At 38.1% G+C, this 19,226-nt stretch overlaps 2 protein-coding genes and 1 non-coding gene across 3 annotated transcripts; 2 read left to right on the forward strand and 1 right to left on the reverse strand.

The window, feature by feature from the left end:
- Positions 1–29: 29 nt before the first annotated feature.
- LOC101170096 (kinesin-like protein KIF3A) lies at positions 30–10,522 on the reverse strand. The gene is made up of 16 exons (XM_004071772.5): positions 10,367–10,522; positions 8,835–9,108; positions 8,570–8,714; positions 6,826–6,910; positions 6,584–6,689; positions 6,207–6,346; positions 5,874–6,071; positions 5,536–5,710; positions 5,350–5,433; positions 3,305–3,461; positions 3,016–3,196; positions 1,993–2,103; positions 1,739–1,864; positions 1,134–1,187; positions 881–949; positions 30–782 (listed from the first exon to the last, which is right to left on the reverse strand). The coding sequence occupies exons 1-16, from the start codon at positions 10,370–10,372 to the stop codon at positions 621–623; spliced, it is 2,073 nt and encodes a 690-aa protein (XP_004071820.1). The 5' UTR covers positions 10,373–10,522; the 3' UTR covers positions 30–620.
- A 1,751-nt stretch (positions 10,523–12,273) lies between these two features.
- Positions 12,274–12,346, forward strand: trnar-ccu (transfer RNA arginine (anticodon CCU)). The gene has a single exon. It is a non-coding gene; the product is annotated as a tRNA-Arg (tRNA).
- A 6-nt stretch (positions 12,347–12,352) lies between these two features.
- plbd1a (phospholipase B domain containing 1a) lies at positions 12,353–18,387 on the forward strand. The gene is made up of 11 exons (XM_004071780.4): positions 12,353–12,719; positions 13,169–13,391; positions 13,542–13,625; positions 13,949–14,090; positions 14,284–14,424; positions 16,291–16,435; positions 16,521–16,721; positions 16,916–17,056; positions 17,130–17,315; positions 17,397–17,503; positions 17,598–18,387. The coding sequence occupies exons 1-11, from the start codon at positions 12,662–12,664 to the stop codon at positions 17,772–17,774; spliced, it is 1,605 nt and encodes a 534-aa protein (XP_004071828.1). The 5' UTR covers positions 12,353–12,661; the 3' UTR covers positions 17,775–18,387.
- Positions 18,388–19,226: the final 839 nt, after the last annotated feature.

The raw sequence follows: 19,226 nt of genomic DNA on the forward strand, positions 1-19,226 counted from the left end.
ATTTTTTTTTAAATAAAGAAGAAGAAAAATAGGATCAAGAGTTTCCATTTTAATGACCATCATTTGTCAGCCCGCAGTTGTGCTAAATTCTGCAGTCAGACGGCTGAAATTCATAAACACCATTAAATACAGGATACAGTTTAAATAATCTAAATTTAAAGCCAACATTTAAATAATCTTTTTTTAATGTAAGAATGCTCAGACTGCTGGCTTGCTGCAAACTGCAACAACAAAGTTTACCCATAAACAATTTTTATTCCATGGCATTCTTCTTTGTTGCTTAAATATAAATGTTGACAAGTGCCTCCAATTGTTCTTACGCTCTAAATTAAGAGTCAAATTAGGAGTGAATTTTATATTTTTCTTTGACTAAATGAGAAACAAGCAAAGCTGTAAGAACAGCATGCAGAGACAAACCGAGGCTTAACATTACTTTGTACTAAATAAACAAAACCTTTACCTGGCAAAACAAATATTAGCTGCACAGAGAAAGTAGAAAAAAGTCCAATCTGACACACCAATTGAACATCATCTAGGTGAAACACTTAAGAACAAACTATGAAATGAAACATGTTCATCGGATTCGTTTTTTTTTTTACATAAAACAGGGACATGCTTATTTACTGAATGCATAAGGGGGGAAACAATCCCCTTTGTTCAGTCCTGGGTCGGCCGCTCTTGCTACTTTCAGAAGCTTTAGCCCTTTCCTGCTTACTCGGTGACAGCTGCAGGCTCTCTGTTGTGTAGGTTGAGTAAAAACTGGACAGATCCACCTCAAACAGCTTCATGTGACAACACCAAAAAGAACAAAAAGAAATACATCAAAGTTCATCTTTTAAAGAAACAGGGAAATAAATACAGTTACTGTTCATCAACTTACATCCTTTTCTTTTTTGTCCTGGTTAGGGTTTTGTCTTTTGATATTGTTGCCAGTAAAGGCCACACATCTCTGAAAAATAAAGGTCACAATACCATAGAACTTTAAATAAATGAAACAGAAATTATGGAAGGCCTTTACTGTATGGCTGAATTGTATAATCTAATACAAATCATTATATTCAATTTGGATCCTTTTTGAAAAACTGTAATGAGATGACTACAATCCAACTAACAACAAATCAAAGTGAGCTCACCAGCTGCCACTCTCCTATGTCTTCATTCCAGTGCGCATTATTCTTTATCATCTCCTTCAAGATAAGAACAGATCATGTTAGGAAAAAGATAAGAACGGATCAGGGATTCTGGTCTGACATGAATGTAAACATTTATTTATGGTTTGTAATGTCATTTCAGACATAAAGTAAACGGTCAAGCAAACGACAGCTTCCCCTGTCAGCCAGCAGGTGTGCTTCATGAAAGTTTGAGGTATCAGAAATCCATTCCTGTTAAACATAATACTTAACCCTTGTGCTATCCTAGGCACTTTAACATTGGGAGTTGGGTCATCTAGACCCACTAGACAGTGCGCTGAACCTTTTTTCTTCAATGATTTGTGATCTTCACTGGTTTCCATGGATTCCATGAAATCTTTCCACCTTTATCCACCTTTGTCATGGTAGGGAGAACATGGTCATCTTGACCCCATGTATCATTGCAATATCCGATTAAAAAAATCTGATATGGATGTTATAAATTACAGAACAAGATCAAACTTAAAATGAAAGATAAATTACAATAACGTTTTTTAAATGTTGTTTCTAAAAAAGGCGAACTTTTTTTTATGTAAACATGTACAGACCTGATATTCCAGGGGAATGAAATGATCTATGATGAGCGTCTGCTGCCTGATCTCCCGCATCAGCTGACAGTTGTTTTCTTGTAGACCCTCAAGTTCTCTGTAATTCTCTAGTTGAAGATCTGCCAACTAGCAGATCAAAACAACAGCACACTTGGTCTTAACCAATGTAAATGGGGTTTGGTGAATTATTATATCGCAGATTTTACTAAACATAGTTGATATCATTAAGTATCACCCATAATTATCTTTCTTACTTCAGATTTGGCTGCCCTCAACACGGTCCAAACTTTCTTTATCTTTTCGGTCTTTCGTTGAGCCTCTTCCTGCAGGCTGCTGTACTTCTCTTCTCTTTGTAGATGCTCTTGCTGTTTGATGGGAAGAGATAGTCAAACAAAAAGATTAAAGATTTCACTGGTTTTCACAGCAAAAATCTCATTAGAAAACCACTGTGGTCACAACTGACATCAATCATTTGAATTTAAGTAAGAAAAAGAGTTTAGGAATAGGATTAAACTGTTCATCAGATTAAAAAAGAAATAACTTTTTGAGTGGTAACTAAACTCATTTCCAACCCCAATAATGCAGCAATTTTACTTAGAACTCAACAACACCGTCTCTGCAATTGACTGTTTTGAAACCAGTAAATAAGTTAAAAATCTTTGTCAATTGTTATATGTAAAGACATGATGTCCTTTAAATCAATACCTCGCTCAAAGAATATCTATGATGTCTTAAGCTGCCACTAACACCTAAAAGCTTTACCTGCTCTTTCCAAAAGATTTGAGAATGAGTTTATGGTCAAATTTGACCATTTTTACAGAGCTGCATCAGAAACTGATGGCCAGGCCTGCAGTTTTCACTGACATCTCGTCCATCTCTTTACAGTCCTTGCCTGGTGCACATCTGCTTGAAGCTTTTATGCTGTGACCATCGACTTGGACGCAGTTTCTAACCTATAAAATCTCTTTCCACAAAGTTCTCTTCACACTGTTCTTTAACTAATATGAAGGCCACATGAAGGTTGGAGGTCTGTAATGGTTGATCACAGAAATTTGACAACTCCAAAACACTACTGATATGTACGATAGCTTATTTTCAGTAAATGTGAGTGTCTGAAAACTCAATAGAATTTAATTCAAGGCATTTCAAAAATTCTTCATCACTAACTCCATAAATATTGGGGGAAATAATTTTTCACAAGTCAAAAATTAAAGCAGCACCAGAAAAAAAAATGTAGAGACACAGTTTCAATTTGGCATCCTTGTTTAAACAAGCACCTCCTTCTCCGCCAGTTCGTGATGAAGTTGCTCGGCTCTCCTGCGACGTTCTTCAAGCTCAATTTTTGATTCCTCTAAGAGTTTCTCTTGCTCTTTGGCCGTTGCGAGGAGATCCACTCCACCCACAATCACGTTCCTCTCCAGTTTCTCCAGTTTCTCCAGTAGCTGATGACGCTCCTGCCTACAAGGATTTAAAGGTACATTTTGAAATATTAGTGACAGCAGATAATGTGGAAAACTACAATACCAAGAAGCAGATTTTTATTGTCTTCTCTCTTGATGGACTCACTGAGCCTTGAGAAGGTCCTTCTCTCTCATTTCCAGCTCTGCTCGGGCCTTGTTTCTTTCCTCCTCCGTCATGTTGAGCTTGGCCTCCAAAACCTCTCTTTCCTTTTCAATCTTTGCTTGCATCTCAGCCATTTTGTCTGAAGAGAACTGTTTCCTTTCTAAACAGACAGACAGATCCCAATAAAATACATGGCAAAGTTTAGATTAACCAATCATTTTCTAAGGTAAATGTGCGATGTACCCTTGTTTATCGCGGGACTTGCGTTCTAAAAATGACTTATGATAGGTGAAATCTGTGAAGTAGGATTACATTTTACAAAGCTGTAAAACCCTTCTCTACACACTTTATACATTGACAAGGTCAACAGCCAATCAGGATTCAGTGCGCACACTGTGGTAAATAAATTAATAAATAAAAAGCATGCAAAATTGCACTGAACAAAATCTGTGAAATTGCAAACAGTGAAGTATGACACAGCAAAGGACCACTGTATTTGGGATGAAATTTGAGTTTTTCACTAGGCTCAACTGCATTAAATCTTTTAGTGCTAATGCACAGCTTCAAACGAGCACAACAACGTACAAGACATAGCAAATTAACACCTTGCTTAAACAAACAACAACAAAAAGAAGTAACAAGTGAATGCAACAGCTACAGAAGCAGATGAGGGGGAAAAATTGTCATTTGAAATGGGGATCTGGGATCATGTAGTTTCCTACACCAACCTCTTTCTTTTTAAATTAGGAGGGTGTATTTAAAAAAAAAAGGAAGTGTTTTGCAGAAGAAGGAGGAAGAGAAAAAACAAAGAATGACACATCACAGAATAATCTCAAATCTTCTATTGACTTAAGCGTGAACATTGTACTAGTAAGAGATTTGTTGCTGATTCGGAGCACACACAGGTTTGTGCAGATAAAGGCAGAATGAGAAAGGTCTTGTTCACTGATGACTGCTGTGCAACCCTGGATTGTCCAGATGGGTGGAGTAGTGGGTGGTTGGTGGATGGCAACCATGTCCCAACAAGGCTGCAAAGTCAGCAAAGAGGTGGCAGACTCATGAGTCATGTTGAAATTGAAAATTGAAAACTGAAATTGAATGTTTTGGGCTGGAATCATGGAGAGAGAGCTTTAGGGTCCCTGAACGTATAAAAATGCATCTTAAATGTATGTGGAGATTCTGACCAACCATTTTCTTCCATTGTACAAAAAAGAAGAACCATGCTTCCAGTAACTAAATCATCTTCATGCATGACAATGCATCATGTCATGCTGCAAGGAATACCTCTGCATTGGCTGCTATGGGCAAAGAGGAGATAAACTGATGTGTGGCCCCCATCCTCCCCTGACCTCAACACTATTGAAAACCTTTGGAGCATCCTCAAGCAAATTATCTATGAGGGTGGGAGGCAAGTCACATCCAAACAGCAAATCTGTGAGGCTATTCTAACATCCTGCAAAGAAATTCAAGCAGAAACTCTCCAAAAACTCACAAGTTCAATGGATGCAAGAATTGTGAAGCTGCTACAAAATAAGGGGTCTTATGTTCAAATCTAACTTGTTATATTAAGATTTATTTGCCCAATGCAGCAAATTCAACAAATGACCATTTTCAGTTCTTTAGAATCTCTAAAATGTTGTGAAACTCTGTTGTGCGTAATCATGTTGAACATTGACTTTGAAGGTTTTATTTTAAATTACTGTTATTTTCAGGAGGTTTGTTCAACAATATTCAATATATACTCTAATGGTTAGTGACTAGAAGTTGATGCTGTCATTTCATTGAGTATTTAGAAAAATCATAGAAAAATATAATTTGCATTATAATCTGGAGAGCGCTGTGAAGATATGAATGATGGAGTTTGAATAATTATTGTATTTTCATTCATCCAGTAAAAGGACATACATATAGCAACCATTCAAACACAATATATTAAATAATAAGAATTCTGTTTTAATTAGTGAATTGTTGATCGTTTGAATCAAATCTGATCCCCACCTAACTAACGATCTATAGCTCTAGTCATTTTTCTAATGTCTGGTTCCTACCTTTTCTTCTCAGGCGGCCTTCTCCTGGCTCCCCAGCTTCATAATCACTTTCATCCGTGTCCTCTGGCCCAGAGATTTCTTCACCTAATATTTAATAAACACATTTCTCAGCAAATCTACACTTTAAAAGTATGAAGAACTTTCAGTGCTTTAAGCTCTTGTCGTGTTTGATGATTGGCTTCTTACACTCTTCCAGTTTTTTCTGAAGGTCCTTAATCTCTTTCTGTAAATGCCGTAACAGTGCATCTTTCAGATCCTCATTGATCCTAGCTTTGTTTTGGATGTTTTTCACCCTGTTAGCAAAGCGCAGAGTACATATGGTCTCATCGTAATTGTAATCTGCTGGACCAATGTTTGCACACTGTTGGAAAGAAGAACATAATTTATTACAATTCATATTTATTATACTATCTTGATCCATTTTGAAATATCTGGGAATTAAATAAGCAACGAAACAATCCATCTTCACCAAATGGATCAACTACATCCTCTTTAATCGCTATTTGTTAGAACTTCGGCAGTACCATCATAGTTTTGGAGTTCCCTCCGAGTGAATCTTGAAGCAGACGGGTCAGCTTTGAGTTTCTGTAGGGAATGTGGCTACTCTTGCCATCTACCAGGGCTGATATGACATTTCCCAGTGTGGAGAGGGAGAGGTTGATTTTTGCTGCCTCCTTCAAACGCTGATCTGTGGCTCCACTTTTACCTTGCCTCTCTGAACCCTGTGGGGGTGGAAAGCAAATGTAATAAAGAAGGAGAAGCAAAAAAGAAAGGAAAAATATCTGTTGAGATGCATATGAAAAAGACACCAGTGTCCTCTCATTCTGGGGGTAATTGTTTTTTTCAATTATACATACTGCCAGATCAACCAGATGTAGCTTTCCCATACACACGTGCTGGTTTCCGTCCACCCCCTTCTCACTGTACTCGATTGTGACCGTGAAAATAGCATGAGAACGGGAGCTGTGTTCATTCATTTTTGTAGCCCCAACAGATCCTAAATGTAAAAAAATAAGGTTAATGACAATATAGAAAAATAACACCCATTAGATCAGGTCATAATCCAATCATGACAGATTCCATTATGAATTGGATCACTGGGAGGAATCACCTATCATGTACTTTCCAATCAGATATCATTTGAATCACTTTTTTCCTGTATAATAATGAAAACAAAATACCAATACAATTGCAATTGCACATAGTTATGTACTCTTTCAGTTTTTGTGCTTACGGTTCTTATTGCCCACTGTCATTATCTTGTCCATGTCGTCAGCTTTGTTCACCCCGTACCTAGAGAGGTCCTTGACGTACACACCTCTATCTGGTCTTTCTTTTACCTGTCACACAAAAAAATAAAGGAATTTTCTATAATCTGTACTGTACAATTTTGAAATTAGAAAAAAAAAACCTCATCAACAATAATATAAGTTAACTTGTTATTACTTTATTGGCTAAATGTAATAACCTTATTACCTCTAGCCGTTTCATTTGGTCTTTCACCAACAAGTCCCGGACTTCTTCGTTGTAAATTTCGAGGTATGACACATGAACTAAAAACCTGTAAAAAAGAAAAAAAGAAAAAGAAAAAGGTGAATATGTGAAAATAAAACAGAATACAACTTTAAAAATAAAAAATTAAACTTCAAGTTGACAATTTTACTTGTGTCATACCTTATAATATTTTCTAAGACTCAGATTTAAAATAGAACTTAACAAAACAGATGCTTTGTTGAAGTAATCTAAAGGTAATAATTAAAACCAGCACCACAGATACACAGACACCCCCGGCTTTGATGTGATGCGATCCCTAGCCCATGGCATAGCCAGAGATCCCAGATATCCCCCTCCCCACGAGGAGAGAGGATTAGCCAGGCCTTGGAAGCCCATGCTCAAGGGATACAACCATTGACCATTGTATATATAGAACTGGACTGAGTGCCCCTTCCCCCCTTGAGTTCCAAATAGGAAGTACCTGCTGGCTCCAAGCTGGCAAAATCACATAAACCTCTTTAGAGAAATAAACAACTATTACTCAGTCATTATTTTTCATCAGAATAGCCATTCTTGCTCTGATACCATTTTTCTTAACACCTTTCTGCCAATCCTAATTTTTTTCATGATATTTTTTCTTTGTTGCAAGTTATTTAAGTTATAAACTGACCAATCAGATGCCTCAGTAAAAGCATGTGGTGCCCGCTGGCCCCCACCTGAAACATTTTTCAATGGAAGGTGTGTGGGTGGATACAACCACCACCGTTAAGTGGCTGGCTCCTCCGACAAGGTATAGAGTAAGTGTCAGTGACCACTACCCTCCTTGTTTAACTTCTATGTGTGTATAGTGTGTTAAAGTGTGTGTGTTAATACGTGTTAAAATAGGTGGGTAGAGCACTGTGAGGACACAGTGATGACCAGGCGCCCTCCCAACAAAGGACCCTACATGTTTACTATGCAATTAAAATCAAGAGGGCAGAGCTGATCGGCAACCAGGGAAGGAGGAGCCAGCCACTGCCAAGTAGCCCAACCCCCAAGGTACATTGCAAATTGACCACCTTCCCATGACACCTTGATGATCGCCATTAAAGGAGGGCAGTTAGGGTACAGTATCTCAGGGAGTACCCAACTGGTCGAATACATTAGACCCCATTCCATTCCATCTTATTTCTGTATTTTGAAAAAATTTGTAATGTTTTTTTTACAGTTTACATGTTTTGCAGACCGCATGTTTTTTACACTTTTGCAGCTGTATTTATTTAATATTTATTTCTTTATTTAATAAGAATCTCATTTTTGATAATAATTTTTCATAATAATTTTAGTAATATTTTTAATTATCTAATATAAATGTCATTTGCGATGTCCTTTATTGATGTTATATTATATAGATTATTTCTGAATGTTGTGTTGCTGCCACAGAAATGAAATTTCCCCATCGTGGGATTAATAAAGTCATCATCTATCTATCTATCAGTCGGATGTGATTCCCAAACATAAATTATGAGCGTTAGCTACAGACTGCTGACAGTGGAGATAGATAAGATTAAAATCAATCTTGAATTTCATCACAGATGACCTTAATCGTTTAATTGGTCTAATAGAAAAAATGTGTCAAAAGTTTGAACTACATTTTATTCTGGGCGACATGCATTGATAACAGGAAATGCCTTTGAAATCATGTCAGTGTGCAGTATTAGGTGGCCTGTGTGTCAAAATCCTTTACCTGGTATCACCCTTTGCCTTGGCAATATGGCCGAAAATGTGAGCAAAGGAATTTGGAATTATTCCTAGAAGCTCTGGTACTGCTCTGACACCCTCCATTGTGAATGTTTTTCCCGTCCCAGTTTGTCCATATGCAAAAATTGTGCCTAAAATGAAAAGCAGAGATATGAGATATGCCAAAAAGGAGATTGAAAGCAATACAGAAACCCTGGCTTCATTTTAAGAGAGGTTAAATCATAAGAAAAGTGTTCCCACATTGACTGTACCATTATATCCTCCAAGTACCGACTCTACGATGGGGCGGGCTGTTAGATTGTAGACTTCCAGCTGTTTGCTGTCAGGCCCAAACACAGTGTCGAAAGTGAATTTTTTTGGAGGTTCCTGAGGCATATCTAACTTATTAACCGTGATGGTTCCACGGATCTCGTCCACGGTGACGGCCTCTTTCAATCCCATTGTCTTCTCCTTCTGATCAAGTGGGCGACATCTCACTACCACCTTGATGTTATCGCTTACTGCCTGTTCTATAGGCGTAATCCTCTGAAAACAAATGACAAACACCAAGAAAATGCATCAAGTGTCAAATGCAGTATTGATAGACAGAGGCAATTTATTTATCATCTTTACTCTGATATATGAGGGGTGGGCAGATGCGGTTTACCCTATGTGGCCCAGAGAGCATAGGCAGGTTTGGGGGGGGGGGGTCCACACTCACCGCTCATGATTCCAGACCAACAACACATAAACTTCTAATTTCCAACTAATAAATACATGAACACATAGTTTTTCATTCATAAATTCCCCATACTCTATGGGTTTACTGGATTATTTAAAAGATGAAAAGGGAAAATAAAATAGAATGCAATCTACATCAAAGGGAATTTGACGCTTTATTTTGAAGAATTGTTAACTTTCGGTTACACTGGCAAGAGGGTTTTGTGCAACATCACAGCCAGTTTGAAGAAAAAATGCCAGGAGAGAACTGGAGAAATTAAAGTTATAGTTCACAGAAGCAACCTGACTTTATATTCAAAGTAAAACATCTGAACATCCAAAATGCTACTTTATCAAACATGGAGCAACATTTTGACTGCATTACTGTTGGTAATGATGTTTACTAACATCACAGCAAGTTTGAAGACAAATGACTGGAGAAAATTTGAGGAATTAAAGTTATATTACAATTCAGGCCCCCTCATTTATAGACAGAGTATTATTTAACATGTAAACCATCCAAAATGCCACTTTTTTCAAAGATCAGGCAAAACTTTCACTGATGTCAGTGAGCATCATTATCAACAATAATCCAGTTAAACTTTTCATTCACCTTAGAATGAAGCAACTTTAGAAAGATTTAACATGACATGACCAGATGTGCCATTTCACGTGGAATATCTTCATTTACTGTTTGATTCCATTCCATGAGATGCTTAACGACACACCAAACCCTCTTGTCAGTGTTAAAGCTTAGATTTCAAACAAAACATGTCATTACTGGTAGTTTATTTTAGAATGGACAGACATGCAATTTAAATGAATACATTTGCATATCAGATGACAAAACATGGCTTGCAACAGCTTTCATTAGATTTCTGAGCACAGTACATGTTATCTGGTAATGGGTTACTGTGAAATCTGTGAGATATAAGCGCTAAAACTTTGGATGTAAACGCGCATGCAAAAAGTCTGTGTCGGCTGGCGAGACCGCGCTTCCACAGATATCGGCTCACGTGACCGGGGTCCGAAAAGGGAGGACCTTTTGGAAACCACCGGAGCGCAAGTAGGCGTGGAGACTTACCGGCATGATGAAAACGCAGTGACTGTGCTATAGTTAGTTCAAGGTCAGCTGTTGAATTCTTTGTTGTCAGTCTGCCAGAGGGCTGATATTAGAATATTAAACCTCAACCGCTGTGTTTATTTTAAGTCATCACATCCGACGGTTTGTCAAGAAGTCAGAATTCTCGTGCGCATGCGCGTTGGTGAAATGAGGGGATTGATACAGTTAATGGAAACATTTTTTTTTTTTATTTATAGAATGGAAACATTGCTTTATTAGTTCGGCTGTGACTGATTGATTTACAATAACATTAATTAATTGTTATTTGACACACATTTGATGAATAATGTCATTGTCTGACTTTTCTGTTCTGCTTTCACTCTAACTTTGGAAAAAATATTATGAATTTTGTCATTTTCATCTGAAATATTGCCAATTTAGGTGGTTCTTATTTAGTAGGCTGCATGATGGAAAAATATTTGAAAAATTGGACTAGACACATTCATGTTTTATGCTTTTATCATTAAGGTAAAAGGCATAAACTAAGTGAAAATATTACATTTCAAAAGTTGTTTAAACATGAAATTGTTTAGTACCGCCAACTTAATTGCAGATCACCAATGTCAATGCAAAGGTAGTATCGACTTTCTGAGTTCTAATTGAAAATTTTATGATTTCCTAAACTACAGAAATATTACCACACATCTCTCTTAGAACTAATTTATAAAAATATATATATTTATCTTAAACTTAAATATTGTGCAATGTTCTTCTTCTTCTCACATTTCTAGCCCAATTTTTATGTGAAATTCAAAAAGTACTATACTGTACCCCATGACTGCAACAGTTGTTTTGAAACTCATTGTTTTGTTACCTGGTAGTTTAGACAGGTAGTACAAATGTTGAATGGCATAAACAGACTGGTAAAAAGGTAACATTTTCTAAGCAAGCTCCACTTGAACCAAACTGAACTTAAGCCTGAAAAATATGCACTAAAAAATGGCTGATTCTTAGTGCTGTTGCTGCTAAATCAAGCCTAATTGCAAGTTTGTTTTGTTATAATTTACCCCTGGAAGAGAACATATAAGTACAAATGAATTGGAAGTAACGGTGTACTTTGTAAACACATGAGCAGTATAGATAGGCTACTTTGCTTCCTTTGTGGGTTTTGACCACGGTTTTGACAAATGCACTCAACACATAGTTTTAAATGTGATGGAACAAGAAACACTCACCACTGGATGTTTGCAGTGCAAAAATCTTAAATGAAATATACCACAACAACATTTGACAGAATGGATCACACAAATGAGGGAAACATTTACATTGGTAGTAAGGACCAAAAACCATCACTCTTCATTTATCTTTGGGCCACACATTAGTTTTGTTCAGTTCTTCTATCACATTATTTGGCAGTTTGAATACAAAAATAATGTGCAAGTATACATTGACAAAGAAATACACAGTCAGCCTCTCAAGGCACTGAAGAACACTGCTGTTGAATAAACCTGTCTGCCTGGTGCTCTCTTGAGTATCGACCGCCGTGCTGCCCCCCAGTGGTCATTTTAGGAAAATAGCTGTGCTGCCTTTTGAAGACCCACTCTGATCATCTTTGTGCAATTTTAAAAGCCTTCCCAGTGGTCTTTACATTGTGGTTATGTCGGTTAAAGTTTTGGTACCCTTGGTCCTTTTTAACAGCTACTAGTGAATATTTTTTTTTTCAATTGGTTTTGCTCTCATAAGTTACTAAATAATTTTCAAAAATTACCCTGAAAGATAGCGTTTTACCTGACCTTTCTATATTTTCAGTACCGGTATACAATTTTTTTTAAAATGTGCTTCTACGTCTGGCTGCCCCATCATAATATTCAAGTCAATCATTGTTTTTATATTTTTAAATCTATTTTTCCCCATTTACTGAACGTCGAGCCCCAGTGGCCTAATGGATAAGGCACTGGCCTCCTAAGCCAGGGATTGTGGGTTCGAGTCCCATCTGGGGTGGATGTGTGTTTTTCTTTTATCCAAGACCGTGTATCTGTTTTTCCGAAAATGCGTTTGCTCTGTTAGATTCCTACTTAAATCGCCTTATACGAGATCAGAAATTTCCGTTTTCGCTCAGTGTTGTTCCTCTTCCCGACTGGCAGCCAATCAGGACCTGTTCTGCTCCCGTGACTCAGGGGCTTCCTGAAACTTTCCTTCTGTAATATAACATTTGGTTTTCATTTTAGCCCCTTGCTAAATATCAGTTTCTCCGTGCTGCTCCAGCCTTAGCCTTCTTCTTTGCATGTCCTTCGACTTTTACCTCTTTATTCCACAATGAAGCTGGAAGTCTTTCTTTTACTTCATGTGATTGCGACCTTCGCTTCTTCTCAAAGTAAGTGGGACAATTCTGAGAAGATCTTGGCTATTCGTGCAATAATAGTTTACAGATTATGTTAGTTTAAAAAAGAGTTCAAACAAACAATTGCTTTAACTAAGTTTACTTTGTTGTGATTTAAAGTTTAGCTTGTTGAGCCAAAAAGAAGGGTAATCCCCAAACAACTTTTAACTTTCTCTTTTACTAGTAGCTATGCATAAAAATCCAGATACTAGACGTGATTTTTAAAAAGTAATTTAGTTTTAATCTCACCTTATAATATTATTATTGTTAATGTTTTAAGCAAAGGAAAGATGCTTTTCAAACTAATGTTTTACTGAAGATTAAACAATCAATATCAACTTTTTTAAGATGTCCAGTTAGCTCAACTTTTTTTTCTAAGATAAATTGTTAATTCGTGCATTTCTATTAGTGTTTTCTAGATACTGATTCCATATTTTTTCCAGAGTTAACAGCAGCTACTGTGTACTGGGACGCTCAGCACAAGCTAGTTTTGCTGAAAGAGGGAGTTCTGGAGACAGAAGGGGATGCTTACGGCTACCTGAACAACACCCTATCCACCTCCGGCTGGAGTATCCTGGAGATCCGTGCCGGATATGGAAAGACCCCAGAAGATGACGAGATCACCTTTTTCCTGGCTGGATACCTGGAAGGTTTCCTCACTGCTCAGTAAGCATCATGCCAGTTGCATTTCTTTGGGTTCCTTTTACAGGTGAAGACAGATTCAAGAAATGTAATGAAACTAACTGAGATGTAGATGTAGTACTTTTTACTTCTTGATTCCTTCGGTTAGTGTTCTCACATACTGTTCTTCCTCAGACAGATGATGGACCACTACACCAACATGTACCCGCAGCTGGTCAAGGACCCAAAGGTCCTGGACCCAGTGAAGACCTTCATGGAGTGAGTTTGCAGTAAAGCAGTCTCAAATGTCTTCCAGTATCATTTCCTCTTTCCAAAGAACTGCTCACTTGACTTAATCTGATCAATGAAAAACATTTTACAGTTTCAACAAACCGGTTTAGTCAGCACCGATTTGTGTTGCTAGTAAAAAGTATTGATTTGGATCCATTATTTGCTTTTATCTAGCTACTGTAATGCTTTTAAAAAGCTCTCACTCCCCAGTTTTTCATAACTTTAAAGCATGTTCTTGGTTCTACAAGGATTGATTCCTTTTTTTTGTTTAACTGATAACCAATAACCAGGAAGTGTGCCTGTGGTTGTAGGAACCAGGACTCTTGGGTCAGACAGCAGGTGAAACTGAATCAGAGCTCTGATCCTCTGTGGAAACACGCCGGCTTCATCATGGCCCAGATAGACGGGCTGCAAGCGGGCGCGGCAGCTTGGGCCAAGAAGCAAGGCAAAAAAGTGAGAGCTTTTCCATTTTAGAAATAAACATTTAATAATCCTAACAGCCTCTTTTACAGACTTGTCCCATTTCTTCTGGTTTGATTTTTTACCATATTAGATGCTCTTTATCATGTGTTTGTGGCTTTCTTTTTTAAATGCCAACAGCTTCCCCATTTCAGAGCTGCTGCTCGTCTGGCTTTTGTCTCTGCAGCCGCTATCGCTGTTTGACATCCAGTTTCTAAATGCAGTCGGAGACCTGCTGGATCTAATCCCAGCCTTGGTCCCTGACTCCAAACCTCTGCTGCGGGACTTCAAACTGCCGGGGATGGGGCACTGCTCTGCACTTATTAAGGTGAGAGAGCTAAAAAGAAAAATCTGCTGAGACAAGAATGTTTTCACACAGAAGGACTTTACCGCAGGATCCAGTGTGCTGCTCCACATCTTAAATGCATTTTTAAAATAAGGCAAATAAATGTGCAGTTTCATTTCTTTTTTTGTTTTTACTACTTTTTTTATTACTGCTTACTTTTACATGCCTTTTTGATCAACATTAAAAAGCTTCTTCTAGCCTCTAGTTTTAAGGGTGCACATTTTAATAGATATATTTTATCAGCCTTTTGGCATCTTTTGTGGCCAATTATTTAAAAACTACAAACAAAACAAAAATGGTGTTAATTTGACCTAAAACATTCAATTAAATGACCTGCAGAGTACCGTCACAAACTTAATCAGAGAACTCTCTATGCGGTTAAATAGGTTGTGAATGCTCTTTACAGAGCAGCTCACTACATGTTTGACAACAACCGTTTAAATGAAAATCTTGGATGAAACGTTAAACAGTTTTATAAACTGTCTACAATGTTGTTCATGACAGTGCTTCAAGAAGTACAAAGCTGACAACTACACTAGCTTCATTTCAAAAACAATAAAACTGAGAGAAATATGGCTAGATGTCACAGACATGCTCTGAAATGATTTACTTATAACATCACATGATGAGATTCAAGTGTTTTTTTTATGTTTCACTTCTGGGATTGTGAGTTTTTCAGGTGTTTATCTGTGTTTTTCTGTATTGATGTTTGTAGACTTTGTTCTTTGTTATCCCTTTATTGCTTTTAGTGCGGATTTTGACCCAAAGAACAAACAAAAACCACATGAATCCAGATAGATATGGATGATGTTTCGTCACTGCAAAAAAAAGAATCATCAAACGTTTCTGTGTGGAGTTTGCATGTTCTCCCGATGCATGTGTGGGTTTTCTCTAAGCCCCCCGGCTTCACACCATCCAAAAACGTGCTTCATAGGTTAATTGGTCACTCTAATATGTCCCTAGGTGTGAATGTGTTTGTGCATGGGTGTATGATTTGTGGCCATGCAACAGACTGGCATCCTGTCCAGGGTGTCCCCTACCTTTGCCCAAAAGATAGGCTCTAGCAGCCCCGTGACCCAGAAAGGGACAAGATGGGTTTAAAATGGATGGATGTAATGTAAAAGTGATAAGGTTATTAAAAAATCCTCAGATATCTGTGTAAAATAAATAAAAGCCTCGCTCAGAACATTTCCTGCATATGGGAACAGGACTTTAAGAACTCCCTCCTCATGTTCCAAGCAGGAAGTAGCCGTTGGTTCAAAGAGTCAAAATCCCATAGACTTCTATTACGAAATAAACAGCTATTGCTATTACCCAGGCATTCTGTTTGTCAGAATAGCCATTCCTTTTTTAATATGTTCTTGGTAATCATCATCTTTTTCATGACATTTTTCTCTGTAGTGTAAGTTATTCAAGTTATAAACTGACCAATCAGACGCCTCAATGAAAGTATACTTTCTCAAGTCGAACGTTCAAAACATTTGATTGATAGATTTTCCTGAGTCGCACTTTCATTGTTAGGGGTGTGGATTTCCAACAAGCTCACTCCTGATTGACGAGAGTGGTTGCCATAGTAATGATGATTCAGACCAATTCAGACCAATCACTTTACTGACGTCTGGCTCCAACATGGCAGCGTTCGTATCACGAAATAATGGCGACTGAACTGACTTAGCAAAAGTAGTTTTCTGAGTGTGACGTCACACTTACCGGTACTCAGCCCAGTACAACGACTCAATGGCTCAGACTGAGTTACAATTTTTTTTTTTTTTTAATTTGAGCACATTTATTTTTTCCATAACTCCTGAACTTTAGGTTCTCTGTAATGGTTCCTGTTCTTCCCCCCAGATGCTGCCAGGCTTTGAGAACCTCCTGTTTGCTCATTCCAGTTGGTACACATATGCTGCCACCATGCGGATCTACAAACACTGGGATTTCCACATCTCTGAGCCTCATACAGCCACAGGAAAACTCTCCTTCAGCAGCTACCCCGGTCCATAGGCTAAGAACTCCTGGCTCTGCCTTCTTCCTGAGGAATTATAAAACCCTTCATATCTGACTTTAGATTGTGTTCTCAGGTTTCCTGGTGTCTCTAGATGATTTCTACCTCCTTGGCAGTGGTCTGATGATGACTCAGACGACCAACAACGTCTTTAATTCTTCTCTGTTTGACACCGTCACTCCTAAAAGCCTACTGGCCTGGCAGAGGGTCCGGCTCGCCCACAGTTTAGCGCGAACGGGAGAGGAATGGGCCAAAACCTTCTCCAAGTACAACTCTGGTCTGTGTGGCCTTAGCAGTCATCATCTTTATCGTGTTAAAAAGTTAAACAAGAAAAATATATTTTTAACTCCAAGGACATTCTGTCCTTCTGCATGTAGTTTTTCACAAATTTATTAAAGAATATACCAAAAAAAAGCTGATTAGGATTTTTTTGTGGGAATTAAGAGCAAAAACTCTCTTAACCACCTGCAGGCACCTACAACAACCAGTACATGGTGCTGGACAGAAGCAAAGTGAAGCTGGGCCACAGCCTGGATGACGGTGCTCTGACAGTGGTGGAGCAGATCCCCAGCTTGGTGGAATATTCAGACCAGACCCAGGCTCTGCGCAGAGGTAGCAAGCATACCTGCTGCTCTCTCACCCTGACGTTCCCCCCCTCACTGTCCCTCTGTTTCTTTTGTCCCAGGTTACTGGCCATCCTACAACATTCCCTTCCACAGGAGCATCTACACACTCAGTGGTTATGTCGAAATGTGGAAAGAGTACGGAGAGGATTTCTCCTATGATCTGTGTCCCAGGGCCAAGATTTTCCGCCGTGACCAGGCTGCTGTCAAAGATCTGGACTCCTTGAAGCACATAATGAGATTTAATGGTAATAACTTATTCTTTTGCAATAAAACAGTCAAATATTCTTGTTTTTTTGTTATAGTTAAGAGCTCATTTTTGCTTTCAGACTATAAGAAGGATCCTTACTCCAAGGGCGACCCCTGCAAGAGTATCTGCTGCCGTAATGACCTTAAATCTGGGAAATCTTCTCCAGATGGGTGCTATGATTCCAAGGTACTCCCTGATCAGACTGGCATTGGTTTTGTAACACACCATACTTTTATCAATGCTCAGATTTTAACTTTCTCCTGGGCTGCTCTCCTTCCAGGTGACAGATTTCTTCATGGCAGGAGATTTTACTGCGGAGGCGGTGAACGGTCCAACCACACAGGATGGCCTCCCACCATTTTACTGGGACAAATTCAGCAGCATCAGTCACCAGGGCCTGCCGAGGTTCTACAACTTCACTTTTGTGACAATGAAGCCACTTATGTTCAAACCATGATGAGCTGTCAGGCTCACAGGCCCTGACCTGAACAATCCGATTGGAATCAAACTGGAATCAGAATTTGATTTTGCGAATGACATACCTGTCCTTAAGACTGACACTAAAGGCCCAGAATCACTGCTTCTGCTTGAGGCATACAGCATGTATGAAACAGTTCTGATCCATCTCTTGGACCAGAAAGCTTTCCATTCAGCTGTCCCCTTGTGTGGCATTTCTGTGGAATAGTTTATTTTTTCCATGTCTTTCCATCAAAGACTTCCTGTTTCCATCCTGGTCATACAGATGACTGTAGTGGAGTGAATAGTGGGCCATGTCTGATCTGTTCTGCAGTGCTGCTTCTGTGCCTGACAAGAATCGGTCTTGTACACTGGTGCAGCGTTCTGGACTGTATTGATTTCAGTAATAGAATCAAAACACTTGAAGATTTTTTACTGTCATTTAATTTCTGTTTTCAACACATTAATGCTTTATTTTACGCAAACATGTGAATGAAATAGTGTGATGTCATTCTCAGGTGTTCATTCTCTGCCAATGAGATTGTTGACAATCAATCCCTGCAATGTGCAAAATTGAAATTATCTCAGGTTTTGTGTTTCTTTTCAATGAAAAACTGTTTTATGTCAATAAATATTTATAAAAAAAACTTCAGTGTTCTTTAAGGTATGAAAGTTAGCAAATTTGCAATGATTTGCAACCCCTCTGCTTGAAACTTTTTTACCTTCGGGGTTTTGATTCTCTGAATTCTGTTTTTATGTCTTTTTTGAAATACCTTGTAAATAACTACTTTAGTTCCTTTTTTGCATTTAAGAAGGAGGTATTCTGGGTGATATAGTTTTGTTCTTATTTAAGATGTTAAATTCAATTGAAGAACTTGTTTAAAAGAGGTGATTAAGCGATGGTACTTGTATTCAATGGCAAAATGTGAACATAGAATTTCTCAGTTTATGAACAGCAACCCTAAAATTTGTTTGAACAAAAGTCATGATATATAGATTATGATCATTACCCCCACTTCCACTCTGATGACACAACCAAAGATGAAATGAGGTGAGAGGGCAGCAGCACAAGTTAAATTAAGCCTAGAGCTTCCTTTCTGCCAAACATAAGTGACAGTTAAAATAGTGTATAGTCATCTTTTTTTAATCAGTCATTACTGTCTCAAATGTTAGCTTGAATGAAAATTTCCTCTGCAGTGTAAACCTAAGTGGACAATTGAAGGCTTTACAGATGAGCTACATTTTTGATATTTTATGATTCTCAGTTCTTTTAATTCTAGATTGTTAAGATCAGTCATTTGCATCAAACAAATCCCATGCTCTTTAATAAGATTAAAATTATAATACTTAGGAGCTGATTTTTAAAGAGGAAAACATCCATCAATCCCTCTTCTGCCTATCCAGAGCCAGGTAAAGGGAGGGCAGCAGTCCAAACTGTGACATCTAGTGTCAG

Source organism: Oryzias latipes, chromosome 8 (assembly GCF_053564925.1).
Source record: "Oryzias latipes strain Hd-rR chromosome 8, Olatipes_Hd-rR_3.1".
NCBI classification, from domain to species: Eukaryota; Metazoa; Chordata; class Actinopteri; order Beloniformes; family Adrianichthyidae; genus Oryzias; species Oryzias latipes.